Consider the following 15,098-nt stretch of genomic DNA (forward strand, 5'->3'; position numbering starts at 1 on the left):
TATTCACTTCTGATTCATCTTTCAACTGCTGAATCCCCTGCCCACAGTAAGACAGTGTGTGAAGAAGATGGTGCGTGTGTGATGTGCACACGTCCGTATACATGCTCCTATAAACATGTTCACACAGCTAGTCGTGCACACGTAAAGAAAAAAAATGAGAATATGTGAGTGGTTTGAGCGTCCTCCTCCCGCTCCTTGTCAGGCCCGGGGCTTTGATCTGTCTTCAGGGTGTCAGCTGGCAGCCATGTTTGTTTGCCCAGCGAGGTAGCCTACCTGTGTAATTACTTCTAACGAAGTGACTTGTTTTGATTTGGCCTGAAATCTAATCCCCAGCCGGGATGAAGATGTGGAAATGGGTTTTTGAGGTTACTTGGGGATTTTCAAGTGTGAGTTCGGCTGTGGCTGTGACTAGTTAAGCTGTTTCAGGGGTGAAAAAGGTTCGTCCGGTGAGCTTTGAGGAAGTTTACATTGCGAGGAGGAAGGTTTTTGGCTCAGTGTGAGTTTGGCTTGTTACTGTTCTTTTATTCACATCCACCCAAAGTTTTGATAATCACTGTTACTGCCCAGCTCACCTTCTTTTTCTCATTCACACATCCTTCATTTCCTCCCCTCCTATCCCTCTCTACACCTCTCACGTTAATATAAAGTGTATGCACAGACACAAAAAGAATCTAAACACGTGTTGACTCAAAAGTTCTCCCTTGGCTCAAACACACATGCAGTACGCACATACTTGTACTCCTGTGAATCATTTAAGCCCTGGCACTGGTTCAAGAAAACCTCAAAGAGAATCTTGTTGGCAGGAGGCTGCAGCACTTCACCTCTCAGTAAAGGTTAGCAAGAACACAATGTGGCTCTCCTCTGCTCTGTCCTCTGTTTTCACCTCTCTCCTCACCTCCCTCTTTAACTCTTCCTTTGCAATCGTTCTTCTCTTCTACCTTCATTTCATTTATTACTTTTAATAGGTTTTCAATGTTTCTGTTGTTGCATGTAGAGAAACCATTGTATTTGACATCTATTCAGGTGTTTACCAAAGCACCCACATACATTTAAATAGTATATTTCCATTTTACACTTAATGCAAAACAGTATTCAAAGAATTTGGTCCAGGATCAAGGTTCAGACTGTATTTGTTTTTAACTAAACTTAAGGGGAAAAGAGCAATAAAGTGAAATAGTGTTTTCTTCTGTTTTTTACACTGAATGCAGTTTTCTTTGGATTTTTGATGGATGATTTCCATGTCACAGGATTACACTGTGGAAATCCATAGAGCTTCCCATAGGCTTCCTGCAGCCGATAAGAAGCATAAACACACTGAGCCACCAAAATACACATCACCCTCCACACTGCAGCTAATGAGGGTTGATGGGAGGAGGGATATACTCTCATACAACGATCTGAGTGTTTGATGGAGAGGGGATGGACTGTACAAAGTGAGGAAGTGTCTCTCACACACCACCCGCCGAACATCCCCCTTAATAAGACATTTTCATTATGGAAGCACATGCTCATACACACAACATCTCAAAAGTGAGACCAGGTGTGCATATGCACATGTGTTAATGTCCGTGTGTACCCCCCCCCCCCCCCCCCCCTCTCCACCACCCCCACCACCACCCCCGTCCCTCCCTTAACCTTAATCCATGCGGGTGGGGATGTAAAGGAGATGGAGGGAAACTGGTGGTCGCTGTTTATTTGCTCTATCTCCTCTCTTCTCTCCGAGAGGAACAAGAGCCGTGTTGGAGGCGCCGCATGAGGGCTAAGGGTACATCCCTCTTCTTCCTCTTCACCTCATCTCTCCATTCATCCATCCATCCTTCTCCCATCCCTTTCCTGCACCTCATAAGGATTCCATTGAGGAGAGGCAATGTCTTGTTGATGTTTAATTGTGCAGGCGAGCCAGATGCTAATGAACCAGAGACCGACCCAGTGAGATCAAACTGGGACAACCAGTGAGAGATGTCTCTCCCAGCAGCATGTCCAGGACACATGCACAACTCCCCTATGAGTCAATATTAGACAATAAAGCATGTTTTATAACACTTATATATGTAATGTTTCAATCAGTATGTTAACTCACACATATCAATCTATCTTTATGCTACACTTGTAGCATACCTGTAAGGAAAACACCTACGAAAGGGTATGCCCTTTCACAGATCTCCTCAAGCAGCCTGCTTAACTTTACTGTTAATATAAATTTTGATGAGAATATTTATTCTATTTAGCCGTTAAATTAATCTCACCTCAAGGAAGAATTAATCTAAAAGTTAATCTCACATCAAGGAAGAGGTTCCTCTTCATGAGCCACAAAAATGATTTGCAACACCTTCATTTCCATATATTAACATTTTCTCACAATATCATTCAGTTGATAAATAGTCTAAAATCTGGAATTTAGTGATTAATGCCAATTAATTTCCAAAAACTTAAAATTAGATTCTGTTAACTTAATTTAGATTTCTGATGTGTGTCTGTATGTGTTATTACAAAAGACAGTTCAGCTCAATGAAACTTGTTTCTACATACATTATCTTTAAACAGCAGAGGTTGTCTCACACATAAAAGCCAGTGTAGACTAACTCAGTGAAAAATATTAAATTGTCATGATAAAGACAGACAAGCGGGACATTTGAAAACACAGAATTCTTCAATAATAATTATACCTTTGGATGTACAGCATATATAACATTATTAATGTTGTTGTTAATCTTGTTATTATTATTATTTTACTAAAATTGCATGTATTTGTGACCAATATAAATACTTATACAATCATCACCATTTACGTGACACTATTATATTCTGCACATTAACATCTCATTACATATAACACATTCAACAACAATAATATATTTTTATGAGAAATGGTAACATTCTCTTACTGACATGGTCCTGCCTTGCCGTCAGAGCATGACTGAAGAACCCGGGTGGTTTTTCTCCGGTCCCGACCTGACCCGGCGGATCCGTCCGCCGCATTCCACAAGCACGCGCTATCATAAACATCCTAGTCCCAGACCTGCAAGGGCAGGAAGTGCGCGAGGACAGGAATTCAACCCTTTCAAATGACATTACGGCCCGTTGCAATGATTGTAGGCCTACCACACGCACACCGCGTGTATGAAAAAAGACTAGTCGGCCTATATGACAAATAAAGGATCCCACAGCAAAGCTTTAGGTTCTGTAACTTTATGACATTAATGGCAATATGTAGCTATATACAATAAGTTGCATATATGACGTGAGCTACTTAGAGTCACTAGAATATTATAGAATTATTGTGATGTCTACAAGCCATCAGCTCATAGTATTTATAGTATTATGGTATTTATATATAGGTTAGGAAGAATTACCTCTGTAACCTCTGAAACCTCTGTAATTTCTATTTGTATTGTATATGTGTGTATGTTATATATATGTCTGTATATGTATGTATGTATGTATACACACACACACACACACACACACACACACACACACACACACACACACACACACATATATATGTATATGTATGTATGTATGTATATATGTGTGTGTGTGTGTGTGTGTGTGTGTATACATGTACATATATATATATATGTGTGTGTGTGTGTATATATATATATATATTTGTATCTTTATTACTATTTTATTTTTTATTCTTTAATCTTAGCAGTTATAAAGTAATCTAAGAGGAGCTTAAGTGCATTTCACTGCACATTGTATTTTATGCTTTGTGTACTTGACCAACTTTGACTTGACTTTGACAATTATGGTTATTACTAAAATAAGTATTATTTCATGCGGACATATGATGCGACATGAATGCAAATTAATTCATTTTTACAGGTGTTTCAAAAGTTGTGGAAGTGGGTGTGTGTGTGTGTGTATAGGTGTGTGTGGTTATTCGAAGAGTGTTCTGGATCAAGTGATAACTTGAGAAAGACTTTTAGCGGATGTATATTTATCTAAGAAAAAAATATTGACTCTTCTCTGTCTGTGATATCAGTAGCTTTCTCAGTCACCGGAGAGTCTGCCGCTGTCTGACTCATCTCATGCAGCCTAGAATATCCACATTACGCATGATTAACAGTGCATTTTATTAGGGCGCGGTATGGCCACCTGTCACAGTTACATCAAAATAAATTCATCAAAGACGCGTTTTAACGACGTATGGTTTCGCTCACATTTGTGTTTGCATTTTTTAAATGTAGCCTAATCTCTCTTGGAGGCCTTATCTATAGATGAACCTCAAGCTAAGTTCAGGACGTTTTTTTAGTCCGTTCTTTTCATGTCGAGTCAATGGGAAGATGTCACTGCAGATTTGACCAGTCATTAAGTTATTATGGCGAAAATAAATCAGAAATTGCCAAAAATGTATTGAGAAATCACGTATCAAAACATTTCCATCCAGGCCCATATCAGTTGTTATTTTAACACACAGTCCCCATATTCTTTTTTACTGTTAAATATTTTTTTTATTTATTGGACATCAAATCCGTTTTCCTACGAAAACAAACTATACTATCAAAGGAACATTCCTCACCGCCTCACTGAAGCGTACAGGCAGTTCAAGTTTCAGGATCCTTGTTTTGTTTGCGGATTGCGGACATGCTAGTTTACAGTTTCTTTGTGAAGTAACTCGCGTGACGCGGCGTGCAGTTCAAACCCGGGAACGTTACAGGTAGCCTGATGGAGGAGGGAAAACCAAAACCAACAGCTTTTACCTGGAAAGATAACGTCAGTAGCCAAGTAAGTCAGTTTGCAAAAATATGCATAATCAAACTAGGCTAGAAATGATAAGGCTAGTGCTCAAATGGGTCGCTCAGGTGAAATGAATGTTCATATCTGAGAGGACAGGCTGTCTATAGGCCTACACTTTATCACAATAGGTTAAGTGAGCATTTCCGGGCTCCAACAAAATATCTGACTACAGTGATAATCTGACAGAGTAGCCTCTTTCACAGGGATATGTTTTCATTTGCATGTCTGTGGCGACATCTTAGCATTTAGCCTGTATGGTATTTTAATTGTGATGTACGGAGGCCACCGGGGGTCTTTGAAGGGGTTAAGGGGTCCTCTGCAGAATGTGAAACAGCGTATTTTCACTTATAAAAGTCTTATAATAGGAAATTATTGGATATGTCTATGAAGGTTCTTTTTTTGAATGACTACTAAATGAGGCTTTATACAAGCTACCATAAACAAGGGGACAATTTGACTTTATTTTAATAGTCATTTTTATAACTCTTTCTTTAAAGGGTTTTATAAATCCAATGCGAATAGTAAAAATAATGACAAAATCATATACTATACATATACTATACATATACTATACATATGTGATAACAGACCGATGCGACTAATTAAAACAAAATGAAAGGTCTTCCCTCCAAAGTTTGTTGGGTGATTCCTCTACTTCTATTTATGTGTGTGCGGAACCAGGGAAGACGAGAAGACCACAGACTTTCTCTGGAACAATAAAAGAAGACTAAACAACTCCCGAAATCATGAGGTAAAACAAACACATAGCGGGCTAGGACAAAGGGGGTCTATTTTGTGGTTTCTACTTTATTTTTACAAACTTACAAACCACTCCACCATATTTCTGATGGTTGTGTTTCATGTAAATGAACAGTGAAAGCCTTTATTTAATACCAACATTAATAAAAAAAAAAAGAAAAAGAAAAAGGTTCTATAGTGTAAGAAAGTTAATAGGATACCAGTCATTTTTTCACTGTCATTTCAAGCAGTATTAATGCAACAGGCTAGTAATATCCATTTTTATAAATATTATTATATATTTTTGGTCCAAGACAATTTTTTAAATCATTTTATTGATTTCTAAATTGATAGCTGGATTTCTCTTAACTCGTGTAATTTGATAGCTGTATAAATGCATATATTGAATGATATAACGTTTTAACCAAGCCAAATACTTACAAAGCTAAGCAAAGGGATCCTAATGGTGGTGTTGAGATTATCGGGAAATGCTCTTCGTCTTAAACATGTGAAAAAGACATTGAAACAAGAAATAACATGGCGTTGTAACGCTTGAAACTGTGAGTGTGCGGTAATTGCACGTTGAGAGATGGTTGGCTCTCAGCGCGGTTCAGCTGCTGCGGCCAGCCTGCAGACTGGGTGCAGGGTGATGACACACATGCCAATGCTGCTCCACCTGCACAGACTCCCAAAGCACGGAAATACACTCCCAGAGAAAGCCGAGGGGACCCTCATGGGTGGCCAGGGAAATGTACACCTCTCCATGCACTTCCCTCTCAATGTGAGCTAATTAAGCAGCACTATCTGTCCGGATTTTCTTAGAGCTGTGGGCATGCAGCCGTCTGCAAATGTGCATGTCTTTGGACTGAGATGAGGATGTGGGAGCCTCCATTTGGAGAAGCTTAGTCAGATATATTTGACTAAAGTTGTTTGGAACGGGTTTTGTTTAAACAACTTCTTGTCCAGGCTAGACTATATGACGGCAGGTAGCATGCTGTACTTCACTTTTCATATGCGTGAAAAATAAGTTCCTGACATGCACAATGGGAAACAAATATATTTGAATAAATAAATAGATAGTAAAATAAATGAAAATGATTTTAAATGACGACTTTCATTTTATTCCCCAGAGGTTGCTCCAAATATTTCATTTTGAACTGAAGCCTTACGTGTGATGCACAGTCATATCACACATTGATGTGACCTGTCTTTCTTTCCTTTTTCTGTTGTTTATTTTGTGCTTTCTTGCTGTCAAACCCACAAACCATAAATAAAAAAAATGCTTTATAGCCCTTTATGCAATTGAAATGAATTCAGTGTCTAGGCTTGTAATATACAGTATAAAGAAATTGGATATGTGCTTTAAAAAATCATGCAATTTGTTGAAATTATAAATCCGTATCATTTATCATCATTTACAGCATTGGATGTTTCTCATTAATTCAGTAATTAAATGCAAATAGATGCTTAATGTCTATAGTGTGTTATTTTGACCTGAGTGAGATAAAAACGCATTTTCAACATGTTACAAGAAGCTGATTATTATTTCATTCACTGTAACCACCGGAGGCGGAACTCAGATGCTCACAAATCACCAGCCACTACGTCTCATTGGAGCAAAAGCAGCCTGTCAGTGGACCTGAAAAAAGAGGAAAGGGCTGGGCTTACAGAGTCACAAACCACAACTTGGGTTGCGCCTCCATCAGAAACCAGTTTAGAAAAACCATCGTTGAAGAAAGAAGAAGGTCTGGTGCATGTCACCTACTGAGGTGCAAAATAAAGATTTCTCTGTGCGCACTTTAGAAGACAAGTTTTCATCCGCGGCGCGTCCTCGGGTCCTGCAACGCATCATTTCGCTCATCGAGGTTGCAAGCACCCAAAAAGTTTTGTTTTTTCAACATTTGGACTGGACTTGTTTTTTGTTTTGGTGTGCGCAATGATGGCCACTTACCAAAACCCGGAGGATGACGCAATGGCCTTAATGATCCACGACACCAATACTACCAAGGAGAAAGAGCGGCCCAAAGAGGAGCCGATCCAGGACAAAGTGGCCGAGAAGCCGGATCCGTCCCAGAAACCACCGTACTCCTATGTCGCTCTCATTGCAATGGCCATTCGGGAGAGCTCAGAGAAGCGCCTCACTCTGTCGGGTATTTACCAATATATAATCAGTAAATTCCCCTTCTATGAGAAAAATAAAAAGGGTTGGCAGAACAGTATCAGGCACAACCTGAGTCTCAACGAATGCTTCATCAAGGTTCCGCGGGAGGGCGGCGGGGAGAGAAAAGGGAATTACTGGACACTCGACCCAGCCTGTGAGGACATGTTTGAAAAGGGGAACTACAGGAGACGCCGCAGGATGAAGCGGCCGTTCAGACCCCCACCGACTCACTTCCAGCCTGGGAAGTCCTTGTTCGGAGGCGACGGCTATGGATACCTGTCCCCACCCAAGTACCTGCAGTCTAGCTTCATGAATAACTCCTGGTCGCTAGGCCAGCCACCCACCCCGATGTCCTACACGTCCTGTCAGATGGCCAGCGGCAACGTGAGTCCAGTGAACGTGAAGGGGCTGTCAGCCCCCTCATCTTATAACCCCTACTCCCGGGTGCAGAGCATGGCGCTCCCCAGCATGGTGAACTCTTACAACGGCATGAGTCACCATCACCATCCCGCGCATCCCCACCATGCCCAGCAGCTGAGCCCGGCCACCGCGGCACCGCCTCCGGTCTCCTCCAGCAACGGAGCGGGCCTTCAGTTCGCTTGCTCCCGCCAGCCCGCGGAGCTCTCCATGATGCACTGCTCTTACTGGGAACACGAGACCAAACACTCAGCGTTACACACGAGGATTGATATTTAAAGTTTACCAAACGGTTTGCGTAAAATGAGGACACTTGAATGAGAGTGAGAGTTAATTCCTGTGATTTCAAAACAGAACCAAGAGTATTTTTGAAGAGACCATTCTGACGAGCTGTTTGGGTCCAGCTGACATCCATAAATGCCAGTGGAGAAGTATGAGCGAGTTGATGTTGAGAAAGTTTTACAAAATGGAAACTGGAGGTAAAGGAGTCACCGGGACACATCAGGTAGCACAACCTCTGGGAGCCATTTCGTGCGCCTGTATTACACTTGGACTGATGGCTATAACTTGGTATTGTAGTCGAAACTGTGCTTATGAAAAAACTTTTCATTCTCACGGGGATAGACATTGCTGACATTGCTTCAGTTGTGTGTTATTGGTATGCGTAATGTTTTCTCTCAACTTTACGCACGGCTTATCCTAATTTTTGCAAAATGAAACGTGAAAACAAGTTGCCCTAATTAAATCAGTGCTTTAAATATGTAATTGAGCTAAGAAACTTGCACTGAGCAAGGCCTGCAAACTTCACCTCCTGTCATGGTTGTGAACCTTGTTCAGTTAAAAAGGTGAAAGTGTGGTATATAGATCCTTCAAACTGCCAAAAATACAATTCAGGGTTTTTCATATTTCTTGATCCCATATGTATGTATGATATAATTTCCAATATGACATCAGCCAGTGACAGGTTTTGTTTATCTTTCTAATTTTTTTTTTTTTATAAACGTGATTAGCTATATCGTCTCATTCATGTTGGGGCCATGTTTCATTTTAATTAGCACTTTTCACTCTTTTTCTAGGTTTGTGAATTTCTTAATAAACTTGTATTTCTTAAAGTAATACAGTGGTCATGAAGTAATCTGTTTTGTACTTTAGGCAGTGATAACCACTGTTGGCAAGCTATTATCAAAAGGCAAACAGCATCAAACAGCTCTGTGAAAGTATGTAGTCTTGCTAACATGCATTAGTTTTTACAGAAAACACCGAGGATATAATATTTAACAGAGTGCAGGGGTAGGTGAGGTTCGACTCTGCTGTCATTCAACTGTTAAACGGCGTGAAATGAGTCCAGACTGATATTCAGGCGCACGTCTCTTTGAAAATTAAATGTATAAATTGTCGGTTGCTCAGACATTAAGGGCCGATTTACCCCAGTGTGTGTAAAAAATGATAACTTTTCATCTCTAATAATAACAATCATAATCACAACAGCAACAATAATAACAACAGTAGTAACAATAATAATAATAATAATAACAATAATAATAATAATAATAATAATAGACATTTACAATGTCATTGATAATTTATGTCACAGCGTATTTAATATTTTCCGTGTAAATGTCTCCAGGCTGTTACTGCAGGACTGCTTTACAAAAATTTGCATCATGCATCAAATGTAACTTGAGTATTTCGTGTTCCCTGCTAGTCCGCTATACAGTAACATACAGTAGTTCATTTATTTACATATTTCAAGAGAATATGACCGTCAGCCTTCATTTGATTTTACGACTCAAGCCAAAGCGCGATAAAAAAAAAGAAGAAGAAAAAGAAAAGCAACTGTTGAACCAAGTGCAAAGTTTTCCACTTTAAATTTGATTTATCTGTTGCGTTGGATGTGATATTATGAAGAATATAAAAGTAGAATATTAACACAACTGTCCCCAAAATGTAGCCTACTTTTAGTTCTAGTCTAAATAAAAACAGCAAAACAACGACGTCGATAATAATAATAATAATAATAATAATTATAATAATAATAATAATAATAATAATAATAATAATAGTAACCTTCAGTATCATTGTGAAGATATACCTATGAGCTATATAAGAATAGATTTATTTTCCCTCTTTGTATGTAACCTGAGGTCTGCCAACCACAAAGACAATAATGCCAATGCAGTTAACCTGTTGACTAAATATTACAGGATGATTGAGGAAATAAGGCCAACAAAGACAGGAAGTGTCATAAAAATAGGTAATGCAAATGAGTCTTACAGCCAGCCACAATAACCCTTTCTAGGGTTGGAAAATCATACACGACGGTGGATTCATCCATCCCATGCCTTCATATCACAAACTCATTTACAGAAATATGACAGACAGCTCCTCCGTCTTGGTTACGTTTTATTGTGAAGCAGACTGTTGAATTACGTAGGTTAGATACTTTCCCGCGGACCCCAGAGGACCATCCCGCCGCCCTGAGGGCCAGCTAGCCTCTTGCTAAAAGAGACATGTTGACGAGTGAAACGCCTTATAAATACACCGACTGATCTCAGCTCCGTCCCTCCTAGTATCACAGCGCACCAGGATCTCACAGCTACAGCCATCTGGTTTTGACTTTGACTTTCAAGGGTGTACCACTACAATACATTTACTGTTTTGACAGCACATCGCAGCCATCATGCGCAGTTCATTATTATTTTCTTAAAAACTGAACAATTCTAGGATATTATTTCTTCACATCTAATAGCCCGATGTAAATTAGGTTATGGGCTCACCCTTCAAAGATCACGCGTATTTGGCGCCGGAGTTGACGCTGAAGTCCAGCATAGTCTTGAGTCTCCCGTCTAGAGGTGTATCCACACATTCACCTTGATCCACCCTCTCTGCTCTGCAGCGGCTGTCAAACACAGACTCATCATCCAACGAAACAAAACAGAAAACATCGTGCAGGCCCACACACTCTCCGATGTGTCTTGTGCTGCAAGACAAATCAGCGGCCCAACACATTAAAACCACAAAGCATGTGTAGCGACGCTGATGGCCTATTAATGATGGGCTTTTAGAATTATTATTTTCATAATCAACTCATGCAGATACCACCATACAGGAAACAGGATCTGGGTTGATTTGTTTATGTGCGTTGATATTTGAATCAGCTGCGGGCTTTTTGGGCACCTTATTTGGATGAGTTTCTCTATTTGTGAACAATATATCAGCCTGCAGATTTTGAAACGCCTCGAGTTACATGGGGAAGAATAAATATAAACAGTAATAATAGCCTAGTTCAATAATAAAGCAATATATCGTAAGGAAACATATAGACGAAGAAGATTCTACAGTTATCAAAACTGCAGATCAACACTACATTAATTAACAATGCGGGTTTTTATTTTATTTATTAAAACACAGTTATTATGTTTGGTACATTTTTTTTTCTTTTGTGTAACCTTACCTACAATTTTGACAACACACTAATATGTTGATAAACTACAATTTTATTTTATTTTATTTAAGTAGTTTAACTGGGAGAAAAAAAATGCCAAAAAGTCACATAGTCTAAACATTTGTCTCAGCAAACAAAATACTGACAAATCATTATGTACCCTTGAATGGCTCATTCCCCCTTCTTTCTTCCGTTCTAATTTTAGATCAAATAAATAAACCCTGCATTATTTATTTATTTATTTTTGACATGTTTTGTTCGTTGCTGATAAAGTCCAAACGATGTATGATAGATGCGCATGATGCTCAGCTGACCGGCTTGTAAGTGACATTTATTTTAAAAAAGTTAAGTAAGAGCTGTGCTACTGGAACTCATTATGCATAAAGTCATAATGATACTGCAGAAACGGGAAGTTTGAATTCTACTGCTGGGCTAAATAATCAACCATATATGGGCTGCATGAGGAAACAAAGCATCGCGTTAGAGATAATAAATATGTCTACATCAACCAGCCGTCGGGTTAAATAGCATTTTAACGTCGTCGTTGGCCTAATAAGTCTGTAATGGTGAAACTGCATTGAACGGAACATAACATGATGATCCCATCACAGCCGCGGGCCCACTCGGACACTCTGACACGTCTCCATCCTCCTGTGTGCAGGGGAGCGTCGGGAGAGCCTGAAATGTAGCTGTGTACATTCTCTGCTTCCTCACATTAATGTTTTGTAAACAATAAGGAGATAAGGGCGCGTTTGAAAGGCAAGTGTATTCTAAACACCCTCCTAAAAATAATAAATACAAGTGTTTTACACGAAATTATGTTTCGGCGAGTGTAACTATCCTTTACACAAAATATACGGGCATAGATGGATTTAATGATTTTACAGTTCGTCTTGATTTAAGGTTAAGAGCTTTAATAGAGCAGTTCATTAATAGTTAAATTATAGTTTTTTATGTGTGTCAAGGCAAAGAAAAAAAAGTTTCTACCCTTACTGATATAGTGTACATAAGCTGTCATTATTAGCCTAACTGATATCACAGTATAGCTGTTAAATATATATAACATAATTGTGGTTGATCATGCAGTCTGCTTGTATATTTTGCGTTACGCACTGTCTGTCATGAAAGGTAACAGTGAGTCACCTCTTTCTTAACCGGCTCTGCATAAAATAAAATGTTACCCACTACAGTAGCCAACCTCTGCAACACAGATAAAACAACGAACGCTGAGCCTCACATCCCCTGTGTAAAAGGAATAAACTGCATATATCCCTGGGTACTCGCGTACGGCAGGTGTGCATTTGCGCAGAAAGGTTGACAGTTCAGCCGGGCGGCCGGGAACAATGGGCCTGCATACAGGATGTCTCAGGGGCTGAGAGAGATGAGGCCAGCCGAGGTTCATGGCTCCGACACAGGCCTGCTTTAGAATATATGCTTCTAAAAATATTTTTTTTACACTGTTTAGAAAGCCAGCAGATCCACATTTATGGCTGCAGCAGCCTGGATGTGTTGTTTGGTGTATGAATAATAATTTATTATTTTTGAACCATGGCTGTTTAGAATATTTACTACTGACAAAAGTCATTCACTGATTTCTAATATTAAAGTTGTAATCATGTATATTTTAAAATATTTTGAATATAGTTTTTCCTGCACAAATCTACCTTGCGCCAGATCATTTCACTTTTCCATTACAAACTGCTCCCTTTTATAGAAAATAGTCATAACTCGTCACAATGCAAGTATAGGAGAATATGATTCAGCTGGTATGAATATATATCGAGTTTATTAGGACGTTATTGTTAGGCGTACCTTAAAACAAACAAAAACTTAACCATAAAGAGGAAATTATTTCCATAATTTCCATATATATTGACCGTAAGGGATTAGGGGATTTTACGCAACTGCATAACTTATCACACTTACAGACACGTACAAAAATGTATGTGTATGAATGAGGCACATAGCTGTAGGTGATGAATAGCTGTTTCCATTAATCCTAAATTATTTCTCCGCGAGGTGAAAAGGTTTTGAGCAGAGTGTAGTTTTGTTTTCATGCGTCTTTTCCGCTGAGCTCGTAGTGAATAACCGTGATTGTATCCTTTGTTGTGCTCCCTGAGATGACAGATTATAATCAACAAGACGAATGAGGTCAACTCATTGTAGAAGCAACACATTTGACCCTCGCTTCTTCTTCGTCATACACATACACAAATATAGAGAGAGAGACACACACACACACACATAGAGAGAGCGTACCTGGACGTGTTCCGGGTATGACAGCTTGCATGCTCTGCGGGGCACCGGCGATGCGACCCGGCCGGTCAAGTCACACGCAGGTTGCAGGTTTCCCAATGCCTGCACACAATTGAATTCCTGGCATTCTCGCTAATGTTTGAGATTGAAGAGCAACCGTTTCCACTTAGAAGCGGCGCACATCACCCCAAACCCATTGAAAAGGAGAGTGAGGGTCACCACTGTTTGGTATACATCTGCTCCAAACAGGAAAATATGCAAAGATTTGATTCGCAGAAAATCCGGCAATTGTTCAAATCAGCACGAGTTTTCTTTTCTGTCTCTCTTCTTGGACCAGAAATACTACAAGTTTCATTCTGTCCGCTGCATATCTGTTTCTGTCGCATTGCTCAACATGGAGCTGTTTATTTTCTAAACGCGTCTTCTGGTGAATCTCCAAACTTATCAACTTGTCACGGTGATCTACGTGATGTTTTCAGTGACTGCTGATGTCTATCTCCATGACAATCCCGCCAAACAATAGATAACATGCAATAACTCTTTATTAAGCCAAAATAATTACAATAGAGTGTGTTGATATACCCGCCACAGTTTATAAATAGGAACCGTGCGTTTGTTAACTGGACCTCTGGTCAACAGAGGTTCATCAAATGTCTAGAAATACCAGCTCTATAAATACACGCGAGTGTCATCTATTCAAGGAAAAGATGGACTGTCATCTATTCAAAAAGAAAAAAAAAAATCATCACGCACTGACCTCTCCTCACCCTCAGCCACCACCGGGCCACTGCAGTGCGCCATCGCTAAACTGGCCTCACTGACGCTCAGAGAGGAAGCGGTGGGACGCTGATAAAGAGGATTTGTGAATTAGATTTGGCTATATAAAATATTACACATTTGAGATTTTTTAAAATGCAAATAAAATTTTGTTTTCTTTGATTTTTCTGTATGGATCAGGAAAAAATGCATTTACTCACTTCACCAAACAAACTGGTTTTCCTAATGAGATCTCACCTCCAAGCAATAACTGCTAACGGACCTGTACGAATCTTAAAAACGCGCCAGCCAACATTTAGCAGCATTTTGGCCGATGTTAATTTCTGCTGTGGATGTGGCGGAACTGACTAGCTTATACTGTAAAGGGAAGTGCGATAAAATGTTTCCGTTCTCTTGATTATGAGCTGCAAATTGCTTTGTCGGGATTTAAATGGCAGGTCTTTTCCCATCGTGCATTGATGGAGTCTATTTTTAAACCCCTTTCCTTTCTCGCCCCCCTAAAAACTTCCGCAGGGTTGGCAACAAGAAGCTATTAGGATAACTTTTCTCCTGTTAACA

General features: G+C 39.6%; 1 protein-coding gene across 1 annotated transcript; it reads left to right on the forward strand.

Annotated features, from left to right (window-relative positions):
• The first annotated feature begins 7,176 nt into the window (after positions 1-7,176).
• foxl2a (forkhead box L2a) lies at positions 7,177-9,178 on the forward strand. Its single transcript, XM_067594050.1, has one exon. It carries the CDS (start codon positions 7,421-7,423, stop codon positions 8,339-8,341), a length of 921 nt encoding a protein of 306 aa, XP_067450151.1. The 5' UTR covers positions 7,177-7,420; the 3' UTR covers positions 8,342-9,178.
• Positions 9,179-15,098: the final 5,920 nt, after the last annotated feature.

The sequence above is a fragment of the Thunnus thynnus genome, chromosome 7 (genome assembly GCF_963924715.1).
Source record: "Thunnus thynnus chromosome 7, fThuThy2.1, whole genome shotgun sequence".
Classification (NCBI taxonomy): domain Eukaryota; kingdom Metazoa; phylum Chordata; class Actinopteri; order Scombriformes; family Scombridae; genus Thunnus; species Thunnus thynnus.

Coding starts and splice junctions, on each gene's coding strand:
- foxl2a (XM_067594050.1), top strand. CDS start 7,421: ATGATGGCCACTTACCAAAACCCGGAGGATGACGCAATGGCCTTAATG.